General features: G+C 36.6%; 1 protein-coding gene across 4 annotated transcripts in view; it reads right to left on the reverse strand.

Moving 5' to 3' along the window:
- The window catches only part of CACNA2D3 (calcium voltage-gated channel auxiliary subunit alpha2delta 3), a 382,402-nt gene that overhangs the window by 165,300 nt on the left and 192,774 nt on the right, over positions 1 to 24,328 (reverse strand). For all 4 annotated transcript variants that reach the window (XR_012582234.1, XM_074549898.1, XM_074549897.1 and 1 more), the window contains one exon: positions 24,163 to 24,276. Coding sequence is in view for 3 of the 4 variants with exons in the window: in XM_074549898.1 (XP_074405999.1) it covers positions 24,163 to 24,276 (114 nt within the window). In the remaining variant the exon portion in view is untranslated. The remainder of the gene's footprint in view (positions 1 to 24,162; positions 24,277 to 24,328) is intronic.

A 24,328-nucleotide genomic window follows, 5' to 3' on the forward strand; every position in this document is an offset into this window, starting at 1 on the left:
ATTTTAGAGGCATTATTTTATCTTAGAGAAAGTATTAGGGAAAAATCTATTAGAGAAAAGGAAAGTATTAGAGAAAAAAGCCAATGATTTTGCCTGCTCTGGAGAACTGGAAAAGGCTTGCATTTCCTAAATAATTTTTATATAGATATACTTGAATATTTATATTCAATTTTTTTTTTGTATATTAAAAATTACAAGTAGAAGTCTCAAAATACTACTCGAAGGATTGGGGAATCCTAACAAACTTTTTACTAGCAAATACAGCAACAAAGTGGGTAGAGAAGATGATGAAAACAAATACTGCTGCATTCTATTCTTTCTAGATAAGATGGCCATTCCATTCAATATCCTGAAAAGCAAGATGAGTTCTGACTCACTGTTTAGTCTATCCCAGAACCTATGTGAAACAAAATGTAACTTCTCCCTTCTCGAACACATAATATAAGAAACCACTGAAAAAAATGTATATATTCCTCTAGTGCTCCATTTGTTGAGCTCCTGATGCTTAACTTCACTTGTACCCACCCCAGGCTCCAGCACAACTAGAATGAACAGAGTAATAAATTCTTATTTCCAGTAGATGGTCAAGTCAGAGTTAATACATTATAGATGTAACAGTTTCTGTAGAAATTACTCAATGAAACATGGCAATGTCAAAGTAAATGCAATCCAATAAGTTACCAAATTCGGTTTCTTTGCCATAGTACAAAGAAAAATTAAGCTGTTACATGTGTAGCATTACTTAAATATTTTCTTACTTTATAAATGAAGGAATAGTTTGCCAACACAGGAAAACCTTTTTCACCTATTCACTTAAGCTCAGTTTTGTTCCTAAGAAAAACTGCATTTAAGAATGTGACAACCTACAAATACAAAATACATAAATCTAACTTTCTCTACTGTCAAAGGGAGGAACTGAGCTGTAAAAAACCTCTTTCCATTCTATGCCACACAGTCCAGCTAACTGTAAGACAAAGGTAAACATTCAAATAGGTTTTCCTTGAAGAGCTACAAGTTTGTGCTGCTCCACAGAATAAGTTCTTTACATGTTATCAATCCTTTAACTGCTCCAATTTCTTCAAAAATATCAGCTAATTGTTCACAATACAATTATTCTTAGCAGTTTCTAATAAATTCCTCTACATAGTAGCTAAGTGATGCCCAGCTAGTGCCATTTTGTTTAAATAGTTCTCTAGTTTATAGATGAAAAAATACAGCAGTGATGGCTTTCTCTCCATCAGGGTGAAATGAAGCCTTGCCAAAGTAGAATGGAGAATAGAGAGAAGAAAGCTCTTTGAAGCCATAGGCATTAGTGATATTATTGTTGCAAACCTCATGTTTATTAAGAAACATGAAAAGGAGCTGTACCCGATCACATCCCTCTCACCAAACTATCAAAACTTTACAGAATCTCTCATTTCTTTTCACTCACACTTTGTTTCACATGGAAAGTGACAAAAAAAGTCATTTTCAAGGCGCATTTTCGCCCTCTGGACTCAGTGCAGTGGCCGTGCACACAGGGCATATAGCGCCCTGATTTTCCAAGAAAACACACACATCTAAGTAAAAATAAATGTCCCTTTCTTAACACATTTTCCTTTGTTTTTCTTTCCTTTTCTCTTGTTAATGCTGCACAGATGGGACAGCTTGTTTAGCATTCCTTCCTGCATCTCCCATTGTCAACAAAGCAATGACTATATGTTCAATGTTTTCCTAATAGTCATGATGACTTTCTTATTCCCTTTTTTGGATTCTTCTCTCCCTTTTTTCACATTTCAACACTTCCCTTTCAACTTTGTAGAGGCACTCCAGCCAATTTCTAGCACATCCAATGACATGCATATATTTACTCTTATTTTTTATCTTATTCTACTGTGTAAGAAGCTATATATAAATACCAAACCAGTCCAAAAGACAAAGAAATTATGAATATTCACATACATGTCTATTATTAAAACAGCATATGGTAAGGTACAAGATTCTCTCTATAGTTTGATGCTTTTGCCAAAAGAATAGAAAATACACTGCTGTCAATTAATACATCATGTTCTAAAAAATTCTAAAGGACACAGAAACTTTGAAGCTACAGACACTCAGAATGTGCAGTTAAAAATGCATCAGTATCATAATTATATGTTATCAAAAGAAAGAGTTTTCTTTCCAGTTGACTTACGAGAAAAGGATGGCAGAGTAAGATTTCCCACTCTGAATTAGGAGCTGCCATAAGTGACATTGTGACCCTCAAAAGCAGCATGCACTGTGTAGAATTCCTGAGAGCTTTTTAAAATGCCACTAAATGCACATAAAAGGACTAATTAGCCACTTGGAGAACTGTGAACATATTAAACATTCATAATTCTTAAACACCATCATAGCAGTTCCACACAGGACAGCTGGGAAATGGCTGATGCTAGCCCGGGGTTCCAGCAGGTCAGTGAGGAACACTCCCCTCACTCCTTTCTGAAGCAGGACAGGGAAATGAGTTTTCCAGGAAACAGGAATAGGGGAAAGTCAACACTGTGTCACAGCGTTAACTCCTGTTCTTTTGGCTTTTGTTTCTTAAACAGAAGCAGAGATACCTAAACCATTTTAAAAAGCTGAGCAAATCTTTAAGCAGTGAGATGTAGCTGTTGATACTTTATACTATACTACAGTGATACCACACAGCATGAAGTGAAACTTTGAATACTCAACAAAAAATACCAAAAAATTCTATCATTCAAGGTCTTTCTTTCAAGACCTTCCCTGCACATTAGTAACCCACTTTATGCCACAGTGTTTGACACAGTTGCGGTGGCCACAATACACAGAATATCCCCATACAATTTCAGAAAGTTTCAACCCACACACAGTAACACCATACCTCTTCAGAAGGTTTCAGGTATCTGCCCACAGAGGAACATCCCATCACTTCAGGAGACTGCAAGGGTCTGCCCTTCTTGTTCTCCAGCCCAGCCTTTTATCCCCTCCTGTTGATGCACTGCACCTGTGTGCCCTCTGCTCCCTTTGGTGGTTGGGCAGTGCCCCTGGGCACTCCCTGGCTCGTTACCTTTAATGCTGCTCACCTGCTGCTCACAGCTGTGCCCAATTGGGATGATGAGGCTCAGCCCCACTCCCAATTACCCCAAACTGTGCACCTACAACTTTTAAGTCTCTGTTTTGTATTCCAAAGCCAGCCAAGCACAGTAGAAATCAGTTCAAAATGTAAGATAAGACTACACACAAAGAACCAGCAGCCTGTCATCTCATTTCCAGACTGGACTTGTAGTGCACAGCAGTGCTCAAAGCCAAGTTTAAGATTCTCACACTGCACAGTGGCTCTCCAGCCTGCTGACATTTATGAGTGTTACTACTTCTGTATGCACCCTTGGGTCCAAAACTTGAGGGAAATAGAAAAGGTTCAAGGACTTCCCAATTTAGGTGTTTCTTCATAAACCTTACAGATGGAAGATAAAAGATAATGCTTTTATGTGGAAAGATCTAATATAAGAAGAGTTCTACATTAATGTGCTATTTCACAGCTGGCACTGGTTCCTCCTTTATTTTGTTTTATGACTGCAGTTAGTTCTAGTGTTGAAAGTGTGTCTCTTGCAAAGGATGTAATCCAAGAGAAATTAGAGCCACATCAATTTATAACAAAAGCAGACTGAGGTGCAAAACTTCTTGTGCATAAAGCTTTCTCTAAACTGGAATAAGATGAGAAGATACCACTTAAAAAGAGAAGTATCAACAGAATGCCTTAAGAGCCTTGGTCCCTGTGAAGTCCAGTGACTTCACAAGTGCTCACCTGAGCTAACAGGTGAAGGAGATGGCAAATCTCCACCTGCAGTTAATATGAAGTCACCCAGTCATTTTTCCAGTTTATTCTGATATGGGAGAACAAATGGCAGAAGCTGCACATGTGTTCTTGCAGATACTTTCACATTTTTGAGAGACCTTCCTGGGCTGCATCCCGGAGTGTTTTCACCTGGGGGGCAAGGGAAGCATCACCCTCTTACAGACCACATAAAAGAAAGGCTAGAGGAGTTTATACACTAACATGATCTTCTCATGGACATACTGACTTATTTATTGCTCAGTTTAATTTTTCCCTTTATCATGCACCCCTCTTGATGATCATGAAGGTGTATAAATGAAAAGTAAACAAAACTCATTTTAAAAAAAAGTTTGGAACAAAAGTGTTGGGTCTGAAAAAGCATGCAAGAAAACAGATGCAAAAAATCCCACTGAAAGTAATCCTGTATAGGTGATGAGCAATTTCACTTCTATTAATTAAAAGAATGATATAATTTAATAATGGTTAGATGCAGACATAGTCATCTCCTTCAGTCTTTTTTTTTAAAAAAAGCTTTATGAGTGTTAACAACAGAAACTCAAATCAATATGAATATTAACATCTTAATGTGCATGCAAAGTAATTTATTAATAGATTAAAAATTTTAAAAGCTGTTCTAATTAGATGCAGCAGCAAGGCCTCTGATATGCAAGCAGTGCATTTGCCTGCCTGTATTAACTTCTGTTAATGTTATTTTAATTCTTGCTTTGAACCAGAGATTATGAGCATCAGCTCTGCAGAAAATTTGCTTTCAGGAATATGCAAATGGTAATCAGCAAGGAAGCTTTTCCAGCAGAATGCCACAGTACAAGACATGCACCCTCTTCCTTTTTATTCCAGTAGAATTGTTTTACTGATCAGGAAATTTATCCAAAAACCCTCCGACTCTCTGAGGCCATATTCAAGTGACAGCTCAGAGAATGCAGGGCCTTTCAGAAATGGGAAATAAAGAACTTGGATGCTTCAGAAACTTGCTAAAGTAGGGTGGTTGGATGAAAAACTAAAGAGCAGAGTATCCCACCTGTTCCAGCTAGCAAGCAGAACACCTAAACACACACAGAGAGATGGGACCTGGCACAAAGGAAGTAAAAGCCTCCTACCTGTAAGATCTTACTCAGTTGTTGCTAACTCCTCATGCAAAGGGATTTACTTAATGTTTTGTGACTTTGGAGAGGTTTTCAGCATTTTTCAAAAATTTCTATTGGGATAAAAGGGTTTTTAAAAGTCATAAAGCATCTCTTTGACTTGAAAAAATATATAAAAGAAATTTTTAAAAAATCATGCAGTAAAAAGAGAAAAAAATATCCTAAATAATAGAAATCCTACTTCAGGAAAAATTATAATAGCAGAATTATGTACTAATACTTGATGATTTAGAAGTATTTCATAACCCAAACTCAATTTGCAAATTTAATGGAACATTTCTGCATTTCAAGGCTGCCCAGTCTACACATATCTCAAGGATTCTGTATGTTTTCATCAGGCAGCATGTATTGGGAGACAGAGAGGAAATGTTATATTTTCTCTATCCTAGAAGTAGAAGCAAACAAATTTAGCTTTTTTGCAAGCAAATACAAATTATTGAACTGTAAGCAGAGCAAATAATTTAGTTATCATGGGATTTAAACAGGTAGAAGGGAGAAATATTTTTAGGTTGCCAATATTTCAAATTAGTCATAATCTGATCTTAGCTTAATTGCAATTACTGCTTTTCCTAATACTAATTTTCCTGCCAGCTGGAAATTAAAATTGATTGAAGCTACTGTGGTTTTTCAGATGTCTTAAGTACACCATAACGTGAAGAACATCACAAATATATATTTAAAAGAGCTCTGAACACAGAAATTTCTCCATATCCGGTGTGATTAACCTAATGCCCCCAAACCATGTTCAGAATGTGTGTTATAAGGGAAGGAAGACTGACTTCCTGATCTCCTGAAGATGAGTGGAATGGTTTTCCTGCCAGCAGGCACTTTAAATAGGATATACAAAAGCACAGTGCTGTTGTGAAAACCTCTGCATACAGTTCCAAACATTCTTACACTGAGAGTTTTGTTAGACATCCACTTTCTAACTTGGAATAAATAATCCTAATAAAAACCCACTTAAACCAGTGCATATTTAAAACAACTAAAATATTAAGACTAACATTTCATAACAAAGATTAGCATGGTATAAACCTCTTTCCAAAGGTCTCATTGTACAAATCCTACTAATTTAAATGGAAATACAATCTTTGAACTGAACATACTGTACAACCAGTATGCACTCCAGCGAACATGGAAATTTAGTGTAGCATTTACCACTAATGTTCAGCTTGGTTTGAGGCATGGTAACAAACAGATACAGCCCAGGAAATTCAGGTTTGAGTGTTCATTGGCCCAATATCTGAGAGCACCATGCTTGCACACTCACAGCTGCTCTTGGATGCTCCTGGGTGTTTCTAGGGATATATCTCCTTTATCTCTTGTGAGGAATAAAGGTGTCTATACTTGGTCCACACTATACCTGGTTTAGAATCAAAGACTGGAAACTGGTCATAACATCAAATAATCCAAATTCAGTGAGTCTCTCTACCAGAATCACTTTCAAGTATTCCTGCAAACGCAGCTTTGGATGATTTTGCTCAACCATTTCTTAGTTACTTCAGTAGGCAATTCTCAAACAGTCCTTTGAATATAGCTGAAAAGGGTAACAAAAAAATTAAGCAGTCTATCTTTACTTTCAGGTCTTACAGCATAAACCATCTTAATGCAATAAACACACATAACATTTGCTTAAGTCAAACATGAACATTATTATATTTACCAGCAGACAATTTTTCTTACCAAAATCATAGACTGCCATGAGTAAAAACATATTAAAGATAAGAGGCATCTATTACACCTTAGACTCCCAAAATATTCTGCATTATTTGTACATTTTTGTGTGGTATCACATCTAACAATGCCTCCATAGCCTTAGATGGGTTTAAGCTGCTAATGGAATGGTAGCTAAAGAGACCTTTATTTTATCTGAGAGTCACAAGCATGAGGCAAAACACTCTAAACATAAAAAGTGTAAGAGTAAAAGCTGTAAAATCTACAAAAGTCAAATTTATTCTTGCTACTTCACACCTGAGAAAGCAGAATGTGTTCATCTCTGAGGCCAAAAACCAGGGATTCTAGGAGACAGATCAGCTGAGCCAGATCTGTGCTGACTATAAAATGTGTGATGCAGAGAAGGATAAAAAGGAGAAGTGCTTTGATTTGAAAGACTTTTTGGGACAGTAAAATTTAAAAGCTGTACTTAAAAATACGGTCTTTCTCTAAGGCACCAGCCCATAATTTTTTAAAAGAAATGCATTTCTCCCTCAGAATTGCAGTCAACAAATGACAGTACTGTGGAGAAAGCCAGAAAAGACATAAACCAAAGGAGCTGATGCAACATTGATTTTATGAACTTTCTTTGAGCATTCCTTTCTATTTTGAAACTGAAAGAACTGAAAAAAAAAAAGGATAACTGAATTTACAGAGAGAGTTCATAACCATCACAGCGGATGAAACAAGCAGCACCAATTCCATACATTCCCCACAGGCCAGCACAGTAGCACTCAGTGGATAAAAACACCTAGATGTAACAAAAAGCAGACTGGAGTGATGCTGTACTGCAAAAAGTAGCTTGGATACCAGCAATCAAAATTGTTGTTATGACACAAAAACTGCAGAAGTATTTTTCCTTCCCTCCATTTCACAGATGCTGGCAAGGTATTGAAATTTTATAGTGAGTCCCATCACAAGACAGACAAAATAAAAGCCACAGATAAATATCTGTCAAGACTGCAGTTGAAAGGTATAATCTTTTAACTTGTCAGTCTTCATGTATGGAAAGAAAAGGAAAAAACAGAAAGGATGGAACAGGAAAAGCATACAAATAGCCTAGGATTTGTACATTTGAGTCTTGTTCCAAAAATGTAAGAAAGTTGCCTGAAGCTTTTCAATGCTTGTTTCAATTGGGTAAATTTGTCTGCTGCTACCAAAAAGAAAAGAAACTTCAACACTTAATTTTCCTCTGTCCTGCAAAAGAAATACTTGGTTTTGGAATAAATTTGAATAAATATGAATATGGGTATTGTTGGAGGTCTTTGGGGAGAAGAAAAACAAACAACAAACCAACAGAAAAAAAGAAAAAATACTAATGGCCTGAATTAGAAAAAACTTCCAAAACAGACACAGTGTGAGGAGAGACAGGGAGAAATATCAATGTGCAATTGTGCCAGGTAGAAACAAGATTCCAACAGGAAGCTGCAGGAGGAGAAGAATCCCAGGCATTGGGGTGATGGAAGGGCGGTCACTGAGCTCAGGGCAGAGGTGAGGAAGGCAAAGCAAAATTTGCAACCAAAGGTGGGAAGGACTGAGATTTCCAGCACCACCTTTGCTCCATCTGTAACACCAAGTGTGGCATCTCCAGTGTTTCCTTGGAACACCAGCTGCTCTTTCACAAAAGAGATTTCTGACTTCAGCCTCTGCCCCAGGAGTTTTACCAGGTGTCAGGAGGATTACAGCCCTTGCTGTTGTACTTTCATTCACATCTATCTTTACTCTCAACTGAAAAAGAAAATTCTTTGAAATTTTTGGGTTTCTTCTGTACAGGAATTTGGCATTTCCTGTCTGTAAATGTAAACCTAACATCTTAGACATTTACCTGGCACCTCAATCTCATTGAAATGTACTTCTTCCTTCAACTTAATTATTAATATTCTTTAAAATAGAAGTGAGTCCCTTCTGACCTGTGTTCATTAAAAAACACTTGGGACTTCCTGGACACTTCACAGTCAAGCCTGTGACTGTGTCTGTACTCTCAACAGGTTTGTTCTCAGGTAATTGCATTCTCACAGTGCAACATAACCCTTGTAAATTATCAACTGGAAAAAATAACTTTTGGTCTTCCCAAATAAAAAATCCTTCTTGTGTCATGTTGCTAATACAGAATGGGTACCTGCATTCCTGGGGAGGATGAGACACCCTAAACATGCAGCCTGTAAGTGCACCTGCACTTTACAGCACAAATGTGTGCTGTAGGTGAAGGGAGAACTGCCACATGCACATTAACATCAAATTATTTGCTGATTCACGCCTACAGGAACAACAGCATTTCAGAATTCAGAAAGATCCAAGGCAGAGCAATGACTGTATGCAGCTACAGACACTTGAATTATTCTGTGTGCAAACCCAGAGCTCCAGGAGCACTGAGCCATGCAGGGGCCTGGGTGACATCTCCTCAGTGGCACCTGGTGGCTCTGTTTGGGATGTCAGCAAGCCACAGGCACACACCACATGAGCAGCACTAACACTGCTGAAAGGGAAGGAAGAGGGAATGAAATAGAAGGGGGGAAATAAAAAGTTAACAAATTAAAGCAACCCCAAACTCCCATCTAACAGAAAACTCTATTTTCAATTTTGTTGTTTGATGCAATGTAAAAAGCACAAACTAAGCCAGGAGAAAGTATTTCATCTTACCAAGGGAAGAAATCAGACCAAAGCATCTTACCAAGCAGGGAAATACCAAAATGAGAGAAATATGCTGGGGGATACTGTTTAATGTTGAGCTGTGGAAAACCAAAGTGGGGAAGATGCTTTGTGAAGGACCCTGGAAAAAGCCTTCAAGGATTATTGGTGTACATCCAAGTTCTGTGCTGCAAGGACTTTATTAACAAATGAATAGTATAGGAATAATGTCAGAGCCAAGAACTGAGGATTTTAGAACAGGTGGAAAGATCACCTGCTCACATTCTGCCAAAGGCCGCACAGGAGGCTCAGTGCACCCACCAGCCCATATGAGATGACATATTCTGCATTTCTTCCATATGTTCCTAAAGCAGAGTGATCCTGGTATATCTGTCCATTTACAGCTAGCATGCAGCATATTTTGCCAGTTTTTCCTCTTTCAAGGCAATACATTTTCAGAAATTTAAAAAATAATATTACCAAGAGAGACTTTAATGATAACACCCCTTCAGAGAGTGATCCTGGTATATCTGTTTATTTACAACTAGCACGCAGCATATTTTGCCAGTTTTTCCTCTCTCAAATCTGTACATTTTCAGAAACTCAAAAAAAATTATATTACCGAGAGAGATTTCAATAATAACACCACTTCAGTGGCTGATTGAGCTGATGAAATCAATTCCTGTGTAATATCCAACCAACCCCTCTCCAGACAAGCTGCAGGAATCAGTTCAGGCAGCTTTTGATGCAAGAGCACACAGACTCGGTGGAAGGGCGGGCTGAGTCTTGGCAGCACGGCTAACAAATGTAATTATAATGATAAGAGCTCACAAATGGCTTCATCCTGCACTGTCACTCACGGCACAACCTGCTATCCCTCACTCCTGCTGCACACAATGACCTTTGTCATGCTTGAGAAAACAGCTTCCCACTGTGATTTGACTCTTACTGAGTGGCCAGATGGGGCAGTTTTGCTTCATTATTTGTGTCTGTGAAGTGGAAATGCCAACAGAAAGATTCATTACTGTCAAGATCATCTCTGCAAAGCTCCCTTGATTTATTAGGGCATAAACTGCTGTACTGGCTGTAATGAGACATAAATGTTCTGTAAAGCCTATGAACTCAAGAAGGAAATACACTGCCATCAAGAGGCTGGGGGCCTAATTTATTAACAGCTTCTGTCATACAGGCAGCACTGACTGTGGCAGTTAGGGGAAAAATATAAGAGATTTGCCAATGACATGTTTACATAAAAGAATCTCTTCTATTTTTTCCTGAGATTTTTTCCGTGCTGACAGGTGAAATGCAGTGGAATTGATAAATATGATAAAATATCAGCATCTCTCAGATTCTATTTAATGCTGAGATTATGATCCAGACTCATAAATCATAGGATAAGGAAGCTTAAGACTCAAGTTATCTTGAAGGGAGAAAATTCCGTGTCCAACTTCTGGGTGTTCTAGATTTTTTTAAGCCCTACATTTTGTGAGGCAGTCCAGATTCTCTTACATTTTTATTTGTATCACAGGATTTTGCCTACTTTCATAATTAGCACAGTACAACACTCTTAAAATATTACAACTGTTTATGACAACAAACAAGTGTCAAAGAAACACTAGAACTGCTTGTGTCTGCCATGAAGTGCAGGCATTATTAGAAGAGAATACATCAGCTGCTTAATCCACACTGAGAGCATGTACAGAGCACTTCAGCAACACAGGAATAATTCAATATTCCATTGACAAAGGGCTTCTAACATGGGATCAGGAGTTGGAGAGGCTCTCACAGTCCAGCCCTTAGGATTCTGTGTTTCTGTCAGTTACAGATTCATCAGATAGTTAAAGCAGTGGAGCAAACAACAGCCAAAACAAAAAAATCCGTAACAGCAATAACAAAACCCAAAACAACACAAACCAAAAAAACAAAAACATGGCACAACTTAAAACTGGGTCCAAATCTGCACCCATGGTAAAGACTCCTCTGCATGTTCATGAAGAATGTAACACGTTATGTTTACATTCAGTCAACACATTAGAGAATAAATGAAAACATCCAGATATAAAATTACACTGTTGCACAAAAGTTCCTTCTAAAATCTTACTGATTTTTCATGTACCTCTTCCAAAACTTAGAGACAAACATGCACAGTATAGATAATTCTTAAAAGTCTCTTTGCAGAATGCTGTTCTAGAAAACTTTTGCAAGAACCTATGCCACAAAAGAAACTTCTCTAGTGGGAAATACATTCGCAATCTGAGCAGTCCTACACAGACAATTAAACCCACATAGAACATTTTTACTATTAGATCAGGAAAATAAATGGAGAAAAATGGAGGAAAATATCTGCTTATGATGGCATGATCATCTTGCCCATGCTTCTGATTTCATAGTCCAGCCTCACTCAGAGGGCAACTACACTTTGTACTGGCACAGCTACTGTGACCAGCTCTGGATCATGTAGATGCTGTAGTGCTGTTAACACTGGATTAAACATTCATGTGGGAGTGAAAACCAGGCTCTTTTGCCACTCAACAACCCATTAATAAGTCACTTTGGAGAAAGGAGGAAAATACACCTCTTTTGTTGAGCCACCATCTTTTTGAAAAGCTAGATCTGTAAATTAGTGGAAAAAATAAAGTATATTAATATTTGTATGTATATAAAAGAACATATAGTTCATTCCAGGTATTTTTAAAATACCTGTGTGGCTTCCTTTGCTCTAATATTCCCTTATGGCTATTAAATGTTCCAACATTTAAAAAGTAGCACAATAAACCATAACTAAACAAGGTGTTTACTCATCAATTTCTCACTAAATGATGGACAGTTTTCTAATGAATTACGAAGTTTTGAAAATACTTGCAATATGGCAACATTGCAACCCTTAGAGCTGAGCTCAAGTTCAACTGTTTTCCCTCTCCTCAGCAAAAGCAGCTGTGGTTATTTATACAACATGAGCACTTTTGTGCTGAATTCCTCTCCTTTTCTGAGAGTCCCTGGGGTGTACATTGTGCACAGATCCATCCCTGCTAACCAGTTATCCTTAAAGATAATTCTCAGTAGGTATGCACATGAGTCTCTGGAACAGCACATCTGAAAGTGGCTCTGGTGCAGAGTGGCACAAGTTTTGTCAGAGTTCCCTCAGTGAATTCAGGAGTTTGATGGAAGAATTCAGGAAAGGAATTAAGGAATTTTAATGCCCTTAAAGGTTCACTATTTGTCAGCCTAGAAGTGTGTTCTGACTGGTTGCCAATGATTAATGACTGTCATCTGCTTGCCTGGGAGAAGAGACCATTTTGAGCTACTTTGGTGAAGGCTGTGGAGGGGCAGGGGGATGAAAAGACATTCCATACAGCCCTGCTGCTATGTGACCAAAAACGGCCCGACCTCAGTCTAGCCATGTCTCCTCACTTGGGGAAGGTATGTGAGGATTTTATAATGAGCCAAACTGTGATTTTGAAAATTTTATTTATTATTACCTATTGCTAATGCAAGCAGAGCACAAAGGCTTCATTTTGATATTCACCTTTTCATACAAGTGATTATTGTATATAACTGTTAAAACCATGGGGAAGCACCCACCAATTATACTGATGGTCCAATGGCTTATTAATTATTGCTTGCTGCACACAAATGCAGAATCAAGTGCATTTTTCTGTCTGAAATGGCACAAACATGACGTACCACAAAGGCATCCTCAGATGTCTGGCTCATCCCTAGTTTCCATACATGGCCTTCTAAGGAGAATTTAGGTCAGCCAAAATAAAACAGTTTGTTTCAAAATGGGGTGCCATATGTCAAAATGTACTCAGCCAGTAAAATTTTTAGCCAAAAATTCAGTATTATCAGATATGGTGCTAAAAACTCTGTACTCACAGTTTTCTCATGCTGCTTGTGTACACTCTTGAATATTTTCTAAAAATTTGTGTTTGGTTGCTTAAATATATCAAAATATTTTTCACAAGTTATTGCCATAGTTGTCAGAATTATGCTGATATAATTTTTTTGTTTAAATAATTTGTAAGGTAAGTTTTGATTATGGACTGAGTTCAGTCATACTTTTCAAAAAAATTCTAAACAGTTCCATTGGCTTTATAAATACTGTGGGTACTACTCTTCATGGAATCAGGGACAAGTCAGATATAGCCCCAGAATAGACTGTAACTCCCAATTTGACAGGATTGTACTGAATAACACACAGGACAGTGCTGGAAACTACCTCCAGCAGAGAAAATGAAAACTCATTTTGCAAGGCAGCTAACAGGATCTTCTGTCTTGGCAAATATTGCCCCCTGTGTGAGACACAAAGAGGAAACCACTATTGATCTGTGCTTAGAAGCATTTTCTAAATAAGTTCTTGCAGGAGAGCGGAACACACAGTATTGTACAACTGCAAAAAGGTTTCACTGGTGATGCTCTCACAAACTGGGGACTGATGAGGGACTTTCAGTTTCAAGTTTCCATTTCAATGGATGGAGAGAAAGATAGTCTGACCAGAGGCACTTTTGCATACAGGATGAAATTCATTTTCCATGAATTTTTGTGCCTAGAAAACTTGGTAGCATGAATATTTTATGAAAGCTCACCCCCTAACGTGATGCAAACTTAGCCAAAGCAAATGTTTACAGTTTTCACCCATCCCTACCACAGATGTTTCAGTATTTGGACAAAACTCTCATTTTATGAAAAATTCAGCCATTTCTTTTTCACAAGATGAGCAAACTCAATAACTGTATACTGTTATTTGCACTCTTGGAGATTAAGTTAATAGAATAGACAAAATGCCTAAGAATTTTTTTATTTTGCTTTTTTTAGGAATAGTTAAAGATTTAGACTGAAATATGATTCATTGAAAGGCCAGTGTTGTTCTATCTTTTGCTTTTTATTCTTAGGAAACCTTCTTCATCGTTGTACTACTATCTTGTATTATTAAACCAGCTAAAAAAACACAGAAACAGACAATATCCAATACTACCTTAGACATTATTAAAACCCCAAAGAATTCTCCTTCATCAGAGGCTGAAATACTGAATCATTTGATTTAAAACTCTTAGAAAAATTACTTTTTTTTTAACACACCATCATATTTTATTCTTGCCAAGAGGATGGCCCAGGTTGCCTAGAATATTTGTCTGTTGTCTCCATTCATGCAGACTTCTAAATTTTCCTTTATGCATCATGACAACAGAGAGTAGTCATCTTTCTAAGGGTGTTTGTGGCATTTTTCCTCACACAAGGATGACTTGTTTCTACTTATTTTTAAAATAGATGATGTGAACATAAAAGTGATACCAGAAGTTGCTGAATATTTCCAGATCGCACGGAAGCATGAGAGCTAAGGAGCTTGACTGTACAATTTGAGAAGGAGACATTTTTCCAGGAAAGCAAACCTTAAGTGGCTTCTGTCTTGAATTGTCCAGGCTCTGGAGGTGTTCTGTTTTATGAACCTCCATGTAACACGTATTTCAAAATGTTTTATAAATATTTATAGCTGCTTCTATTTTCATAACAACATGCTGAACAGCAGTCAGTGGCATTTACACTTACTACTACAATGGATTTTAAAGCCTTCTTCAATAAAAAATCCTGGACAATTCAAAATCCTTCATGTTTTCTCAAGATATGTCTAATGATGTAAGGTGGCAGAATAAAGACTTCTAACACTGCACTGAACTCAGCTTCAGTGTTAAGATCCAGCAAAAATTTCTCAACAGCTTGCAAGGGGAAACCTCCGTGGCTGAACTGAAATCTTAAGAGAAGTCAGTGCACAAATGGCATCACACAGAAAAAGAACATATTTATTCAGATGTGCAAATCCCAATTCTGCACAGAGACATTGATGGTAAGGATAGTAGTGAGGATCATGGGATGATGGAATTTAGAACCTCATAGAAAAGAATAGGTTTTTATCAGTTTTGCAGCAGCTGTCTGCACATGGGAACAGAACACAAAAGTTAAGTCCACAGAGGGTGCCATGTTTTGCAGAAGTCTCAGAATGCAGTTAATGCTGTTATGCCAGTTGAGAAAAAGTAGGTATAAATACAGTGAGATAAACAAACAGTGCTCTTTAAATGGGTGTTCTATAAAATGCCTAACCACTAACAAAGTTAAAGATTCAACCACTCAGAAAGAATCAGCAGACCCACAACAGAGTTCTAAAGATGGGATTGTTTGGATAACTTGTTTAGTTCTTAATTCAGTAAAGCGCTTTAATGTATGCCTGAATCCATTGCTTTGGTTAGCAGGGATGTAATAACTCACATATGTAAGCATTTCACTGAAATGAATACTAAACTAGACATATATGAGCCCCTGCATGGAATGAATCTCTCCTACTGCCTTGATATATGTGCATGCATTGAGGGATTGTTCCACAGCCAGACACCACGAAGGATAACAGAGGTACTCTGGGAAAATGGTATATATGAATAATAATTTCATATAAACAACGTCTGTTGTACTTCCAAACCAGCAGAATTTGGCCTCTCAGAGTAAAATGAGCAAGAAATACCATTTGCTGTATGTAATGGGATGCCAGCAAGAGAATACTATACCAAACATTTAACTTCCTCTCTTTGTAACACTCCCTTTCCAAACATCTCCTGAGATTTGATATTTAAACATGCAATTTACCAACCTTCTCAACTTAATGTAAATATCCAACAGAAGTTAAAGTTTCCCTGTGCAATGAAACAACACACTATGGCTTATTTTAATACACTGAGAGTTACAGAAAATAGGAGTGTATGAAGATTTCATTAAGGGAAAAATGATACAGGAGTCAACTAAGAATGGATCATACAAACAAGGCAGAAATATAATTCAGAAGTCAGAAGAAAATGTCTGAAAACAGTTACTTTTTGGAGTGGTCCTTAGTTTTCCAGGGTACTTACCAGCTGCTTACAGGCTGTTGGAATTGCTGTACCTCACCAGAGGAAGGAATCTGACCTGCTGGTCAGGAGAAGATGCAATAACCCATTTTCCTGTTCAAGCCTCACAATTGCACTGTCTCCTCTGCTCTTACTCCTGCATCAAACTGGGACCATTCCTCTTAGTCATCAAAAAATCTTTAATCCTATTAAAGTGCTTGTCCACCACACAATACTGGTTTTGACTCAAGCTTAATCTTGCATTCAAAAAAAAAAAAAATAGGGGTATAACAGGACATCATAAGTACAGTTTTTTAAAGCTTACTCCAAAAATGCATGTGAATTTTTCCGTCTTCCCTGACTGTAAAGTCAGTTAAAATTTTCACATTGTGACTTCTGCTCTACAGATTAGAAAACACCTATTGAGCAAGTTTGCAGATACATTATATCCTAATTTCAGGCTATTAGTGAAGGAACCAGAGATGAGTGAACATAACTCTAGTTTTATCTCTTGCACCAACTTAGTTTTCACTATGACTCTTGGCTGTAATGTAACATTTAATATAAAATCACATTATTTCAACTCTTTCTAAAAGGCAACTCTAAACAGGAAATTTAGGAAGACATTCAATCCAACACAACCTTGTTTTTTTGTTTTTTTTTTTTTTTTACTATCTATACTTATTTTTAAAATTATATTAATCCAAAATAATTGTTTGGAGTACTGTATTATCCCTTTATTGTCCAGTGCAAATAATGGGTTTTATATATGCAGCTGTGGTCACCTTTTTGGTGGTGGGTCACTCACAACCAACAATAAACATTCTTGATATTTTGCAGAGACTGTTGATACTCATCTAAAATAGAACAGCTCTGACAAACTTCAGAGCTTTTCTTTCTGTAAAGTTTAAGAAGATGCATACATTTTAAAGAGAATTAAAAACAGTGTATAAACTGAATACTGGCTTTTAAGGATAACTGCAGCATTTCTCAGTTTAAACCACACAAACTAAAATACAGCTTTTATTATGCTGTTAAAGAACTTCAAGAAATAAATGATCTCAACATTTCCTTAAGCAGATGACACAATTCTTCACAAAAAACATTACCTCAGGAAAAGACATAGTCCACAGAACAAAATAGGCATATTTGTGCAATTACCATCTCCACTTTAACTGTCTTGCTTCTGGCATGATAATTTTGAAGAACTAAGACCTTACAGCACATAAACTATCAGGAGAAAGTTTGGTTGGTTGGGGTTTTTTAGTAAACAGAATCCATAATATATCAGCTTCTTATTATGATATTTACTTCTTATGTTTTGGTCTGTCTTGTTAATAATGGCCATCAGCCAAACATTTCAGCCACAGGGAGTTTTATGCCAGAGGCAAATAGTGATTGCTTGGAGTCATCTAGGCACGTTTTATGGACACCTATTTTATCTCAAATTTTGGATCTCTCTATGCCTACGTATACATAAAAGTTATCTTCTTTTTTACAAGGAAAAGGAATAATTTTTGCATTATTGACACTCATGAGTTCCCAAAGAGTACTTTGGATAATCTATTTCAAATTGTGGATTATTCTCCATTTAGATTGTCCCTTATTTATAAGGTGTTCTGTATGACTCATGGCCAATTCACTTGTGTATCTATTTTCTGATTATATTACAAATATTAGCACAGTAAGGGCACTTTGAATATGCATTTTCAATGGGTATAAATTATCATTCCATCTAAAAGTCTTCAAACATTCAGAAAGCATTAGCTCCTCCATGATTCCAGCCAACAAGTGACTGCATACAAGAAGCAGTAATCCTTCCTCTGGCAATCATGTAAGCCCTGAGGATAATATTTAATTACCTTTATCTTCACAAAAAACATCTCTCCATTTGTTTCAATTTAAGCACTGCAGGGGAAGTTTCTTCGTGGCAAATTAAATTGACAAGTGACTGAAAAAGAGGTCTTAACTACTCTGAGTGTCACATAAAAGAATTCAAGTAAAAACACTAGTGACAAATTTGTAGAAATCATTATGGTAGTTTTGACCAAAAAAACCCCCATTCACTTAAAGAGAACCTACCCACCTCTTTTTCTCTCTAAGAGAAGAAGTAATAAGGCAAAATGAAACCTTTGTTATACTTTTTTTTTCTCAAAATGAAATCACACTTGAGGCAGGAATCTAGCTGTGATGAGTTGTTTCTTTTATCCTGAAATCAAAAACTTCTGTTTGATCTCATACCCCATCTTTTGTCATACTACAGGAGTGCCTAAAAAGGTAAGTAATTAATAGAAGTTACATCATAGCTTGAAAGGCCTATAAAGTGTCTGGACCTTCTTTTGTTCTTGAGATAAGCAGTAATAAAGCACCAGGTTTGTGTAGCAGCAATGGCATCTGCCTCCAGAGTACGTCAGCCTTTTCAGAAAGAAACTCAGTTTAATAACATCCAGACAGGACTGCACATGAGACATTCAATTTGCTGTACAAATGCTCCATGTTGCCAACTTTGCCTCATTCTAAGCTGCAGACTTGGTTAAGGCTCTGCAGAAAGGTTTGCAACCTGTGGATGGCAGATGAAGAGAAGGATGGTTTGCCACCACTGCAGTGCCACAATGCAGCCACCCATTGCCTTGTGGCCTGTTCTCACTGCACCCATTAATTTCTTTACTTTTTATGCCATGTTTTCATCTTTCTTTGCTCAAGGAGGATAAGGAAAGCATCCTCTCCTGTCCTATGACAGAAATTAAACGTTTGAGGATTTTTACATACACCCAAAGCTCAGACATTTATTTCGTATATACAGCAGTTGAAGCCAATAGATCACTAAATAAACTCACTAAATAGATTTCTAGCTAAAAAAAAATTTAAAAGGCAGAAAAATTACATGTAATTTTTTATTTCATAGATCTCTAATATAAATGAGTGGATTGATATTAAGAGCTTTAGTGACCAAGTGACCAGTTCTCACCAGGAATGACCAAGTGTTTTCTTAAATATTTAAGAAAGCCATATATTATTAAATATACCATAAATACTGATCCTGTAAAAGTATACATGAAAGTCCCATGTAATTAAGGAGCTATTAACTGATTATTACTGCCTGCAAATCTAGTATTCCATTATGAAACCAAATCTAAATCCAGCAGATTTCAAGGTGCTGCTCTCTGGATTCAATTACAATTTTAAGTACTGTATATAGAACCAGAGACCTGCCAGACTGTGAAATTTTTCCTATAAAGCAGATGTAAGAGTAGGTATAAACACTTAAAAGTCATGGAACTATTTATATTGTAATTTCAACAGTTCCATTCAGACATGGGCAGCACTGGCTGTTAGGTCTTTCTACACCATAATCATTTAGCAGTTGGAATAAAGATGTTATTGCAGTTATGCTTTATATTCTCCCTTCTTGAAGTCTTAGCACTGATAGAAACCATCTTAAATCTCTGCCTTGTTGTAATGGTTCATAAGCATAAAGAAAATATTTCTGTGCCATACAAAATTAATTCTACCCAGAGCCTCAGAATAATAGGAGACAGACAGATGAAGTTCTATTCCCTCTGACTTGCCCAGAAAAAGAAAGGCTGCAGAATAACTAACTAGGTAACTGGATACAGAGGTATTTTTATCCCAGATTCTCTATCTGGATTTGATTCTAGAAAATGAGGAAACTTTAGGTGGGATTTTGGTTTCCATTTGACTTGACTTAGTAAGGAATTAGTGCTTCTGGTTTTGCATGTATTTACCATCGCATATAACCATTTCACATAATTATGGAACCAAATGCTTTTCAGACTCAAAGACACACCCAAAGGAGGGGATGAAGTTCAAATGATTCAGTGATTCTTTTGCTTTCTTTTCCAGGTTTTAAATATGGTACAATGCCATGAAGCAAAGACCTCTCACAGAACATCTCTTTCTGGTTGACATCAGTCATAAGAGGTCACAAAGCTGACGTCTCCCTTGGCCACCTGAGTGCTGCATTGACCCCAAAAGAATACTGAAACTCTGTACCCAAACTGAAATACTGACTTCCCCTTGATCTCAGTGAGACTTTAGACTCTGCTCTCAATCATATTTATGGAAGAAATGCTTTTGGGCTTCTCCAAAACAAGGAGTAGATGGGGATTCTAGGAGTACAGAACTTGACAGCCACATAAAAACAATGGGAAATGGAGGAGAGAAAAAGACCCTCAAATATTCAAGCACTGGGTCATTTTAGCCAGCAGAGAAAAAACATCATGAGGCTTCATGGAGTTGTCAGTGAGTTTATAGGGTTTAAAATTGTTCCCTTCCACATTCATGCAAATGTTGTGCCAATTCATGGAAGAAAATTCACTGCGTTATTTTCCTTTGCAATATCACAAGATTCTGAGAAAAGTCTTGCCATATTTAAAATGACAAAATGTATTAAATTATATTTAAGTAGATGCTTTCTGTTCCAAGTTTACTAATTTTCAATTAGTGATTAAAATGGCTTTCAGCTGAGAATCTGACAAAGCTTGAAGCTCTGTTAATATCTCTAATCTCATCATAATTTCATTTTTTGATATGCTAAGGCATTTAATCAACATATACAAGATTAATCTTCATGGAATTTTCTGTGAGTTATTGCTGGAATTTTCCACTAGAAAGAAAGTAGGACAGTTTTATTTAAGAAAAGATCATTAGTGGTACTATCTTCTGGGAGCAGACCTGAAGCACTATCCTTCCATGTAGTCACATTTATCTGTCTGCCTGCCTCCCCTACCCATGGCCTTTCTTCCTTTTGAGTTAGAACAAGGGACCTGGAGAAATACCTAAGTGCAGTATTTTGTTTGGTTTCTGATAATGCATTTGGATCTCATAGTAGGAGCAGTAACATAGAGTAAAAGCATTATTCTGGTACAACTGACATCAAAAAGATATTTTGAGACTTAAAAGGCTTTCTCCTGAAATAGGACATCTTAAAAAAAGAAAATTATTGGAACTATATTATAGCTCTCATTGTAAACAAACATTTCCTTGGTACAATTCCTTTTAAATACTTATTTCGGCTACATGATGAAAAGCTGGGCTTTTATAGGAGATGTGTATATTTATTTACTCTTGTGGATTAATTATTCCCATTTTGGTACTTCACGTGGCAGAGTTGCCTTGAATGAATCACAGAAATTGGAAAGTACTGAATGTAAGTTCCATGAATGAGAAAAATTATGTACATAGCACAAACTCATTGCTAATGTGTGAGAATCAGCTCCTTAACATTGCACCTATGGCCTCATAAAAAGAAGGAAATAGATGTTAACAACTAGTCATATAAATAAAATATAGTGTGTTATAAAAATAGCATCTACTAGATCTACATTTAAAGTAGTAGAAGATACTAAGTAAACATGGGGAAATATTTTCGGGGTTTTTTTCCGTTTTGCTGAGGAAGACAGAGACTCATAAAAAACCCAGTAAAATGAAAGCATTCCTTCTTGCAGGGAAACAGTCCAGAAGATGATTTTTAAAAGTCTTTTGATGGTCATAATTTCCTGGTATCTGCAAAAAATCAGGCTGATTTCCTTCAAAAAACTCGATTGCTTAATTTAAGCTACTTTGGGGATTTAATTGGAGCCATTTTATTCCCTTTCCTAATAACAGCAACACAATTTTATTTTAATGCATTATCAGAAGGAAGATGATTTTTAATTAGTTGTTAGGCAGAATATATCTCCAGTAATATGTAATAAAGATTGGTTTTCCCTGTTTACATTATATATATATATATATGTATATATATATATTTTTTTTTAAGGCTATCTCTTGCAAAGATAAAAATGGTTTGGAAAAAGGAAGAAAACATGAATTGGTGCTTTTGTCCTGCAAGTTTGTATTCACTCTCCATTTTTAGAGATTCTCGCTGACAAACTTTTAGAGTCTTCACAGCTGTATAAAGATTTCTTTCCTTTCTATAGGAGAACAAAACTTATGCTGCAACTAATTATAAACTATTTGCTGTTATCTAACATTAGATCAACTCTAACTGAAATTGGTACTTTGCTAACCAGGTAATTGAGATAAACAAAAACTTCAGAATTTACCTCAATTAGAGCTATTGCCTTTTCCACCACTGTCCACCCCAGTATCACAATGCAGGAAAAACATAAATTATAAAAAAGATGGCAGGGTAGTACACAGATAATAGGGAAAATTATGTACATTAAAAAAAAAATCTAGCAGTTCAAAGGTGAGATTTATAAATGTAAAAACCAGCTTTGGAGATAATAAAGGGTGTAATGCAAAGGTAGTGAATTTCAAGTGCATGGCATGCATAATTTCTAGGCACACTGACACTGCAAATATGTAGGATATTGCATTTTCAACAGCCTTCCTTTCTAGAATAACAAATCCAACAAAGACATTCAAAGCTCTAATGCATTAAAGCCTACATATGGAAATCTTTTACATTTTTCATACTGAAACATTTCAGGCTGAAAAGAGGAAAAAAAATTCGATTTTTTTTCCATACATGTTTCTTAAAACACAATTTACAAGGCTGTGTTAATACATTAAATATTTTTAGAAGAACTGAGTAGAATATTGAGTTGAATATTAACTAAAAGCTGCTCCCCAGACATCATGTCCTTGCTGAACAAGGCAGGACTCCTGATGCTGGGCCTTTGCAGAAGAATTCCCAATGGGAACCTCTCCTGCTGCTTTTTGTAACAGCTGTGCTGAGCGGGGTTATCTCAGATGGAGCTGTGGATTAGCACATGAAAGATACACAACACATGTTTTTGTGAAAATACTCTTTCAGAGAATTCTTTCCTTGCTGATTCCCTACGATAAGAGCTTCCCCAGAGTCTCTTCTTCTTAACAGAGGAACCAACTCCAAAGAATAAGAAAATGCAGCACCAGAGGCACAACCCTCTGAGAGACTCTGAGAATCTCCTTTAACTAACAGTTTTTGTTGGATAAAGTGAAATGTTCTCATGGAATATCTGAGGGCTTAACAACTTAAATTAGATGGCGTCCCATTGAGTAAGAGAGGCAGGGCTGGCCACAAAGCCTTCAGCTTTTAGGCCTTCTTTCCAGTGGAATGGTATTATATTTGCATAAAACAGAGCTAGAGAAGCCACTCAGGAAATAAACAGAATTTTATAAAAGAGAAACATGACTAAAAGCTGAAAATTAAAACAACTGCTTTCCACAGAATATAGACTCCATGTAGCACGGTCACATTAATCAATTACTTGCTCAAACTGCATTTCAGACCATGTGGTTGTTGCTTCCATAGGCACGTAAAATGGCAAAGAACAACAAAAACTTCCTAAAATAGTCCCAAAACTTGCTTCAGCTGAAGACAAAATGTAGAAGAAAATTATTTCCCATAGAGAAACAAGGCCCACTAGAGCTTCCTCATCTGATAAATTCAAGGCATTTCTGCCCTACTGTGAAATTTCCACTTGCTATATGATAAGGTAATTTAACTCTGGGCAAATTTCTTTGTATAGATCAATAGAGCCAGATACATTTTTAATAAAATCTTACCAACTATCAGCTCTATCCTTCACTCTGCCAAATGAAGAAATTAAAAATACTGAGTATTACATCTCCTCTCTCCTGTCATAGTAAGCCACTTGCTGTCCATAGTACATACCCATCTTCATCTTGAAAAAGCATTGAATTATTAATGTGTATTTTGGGAGAAAAAGAACATTTTTTCTCATACTTAATGATGTGTCTCAGGGGAAGGATTATACAATGCTCAAAAATGTAACCTGAAGGGAAAGAGTGCCTTTATATCCTATTAACCTAAGTCCATTACCATAAAAGGCCATCTCTATCCTCAGGCAATATCATATAAGCATTTTTTTTAATTAGCGATCCAAAATCATTTATAGATAATTAGAATGATTGTTAACTGACTTTTCAATAGATACACACTTTAGATTGGGTATGAAGCTTTGGGTTTCCCATTCAGTAAAGGTGATAACACACTTACTTTTCTGTCTGGCCAGTTGTATTTTGCAAATATGGTATCATATGTGTCCACAGCTCCATCAGTGATCAGCATTATGGCCTGGCTGCAAATGCTTCCTTGTCCTGTGTGATTAAACTGCAAAAGGAAACAACCATTAGGAACTGCACATTCCTGTTACATGAAGACA

This window comes from Zonotrichia albicollis, chromosome 12 (assembly GCF_047830755.1).
Source record: "Zonotrichia albicollis isolate bZonAlb1 chromosome 12, bZonAlb1.hap1, whole genome shotgun sequence".
In the NCBI taxonomy this organism is placed as follows: Eukaryota; Metazoa; Chordata; class Aves; order Passeriformes; family Passerellidae; genus Zonotrichia; species Zonotrichia albicollis.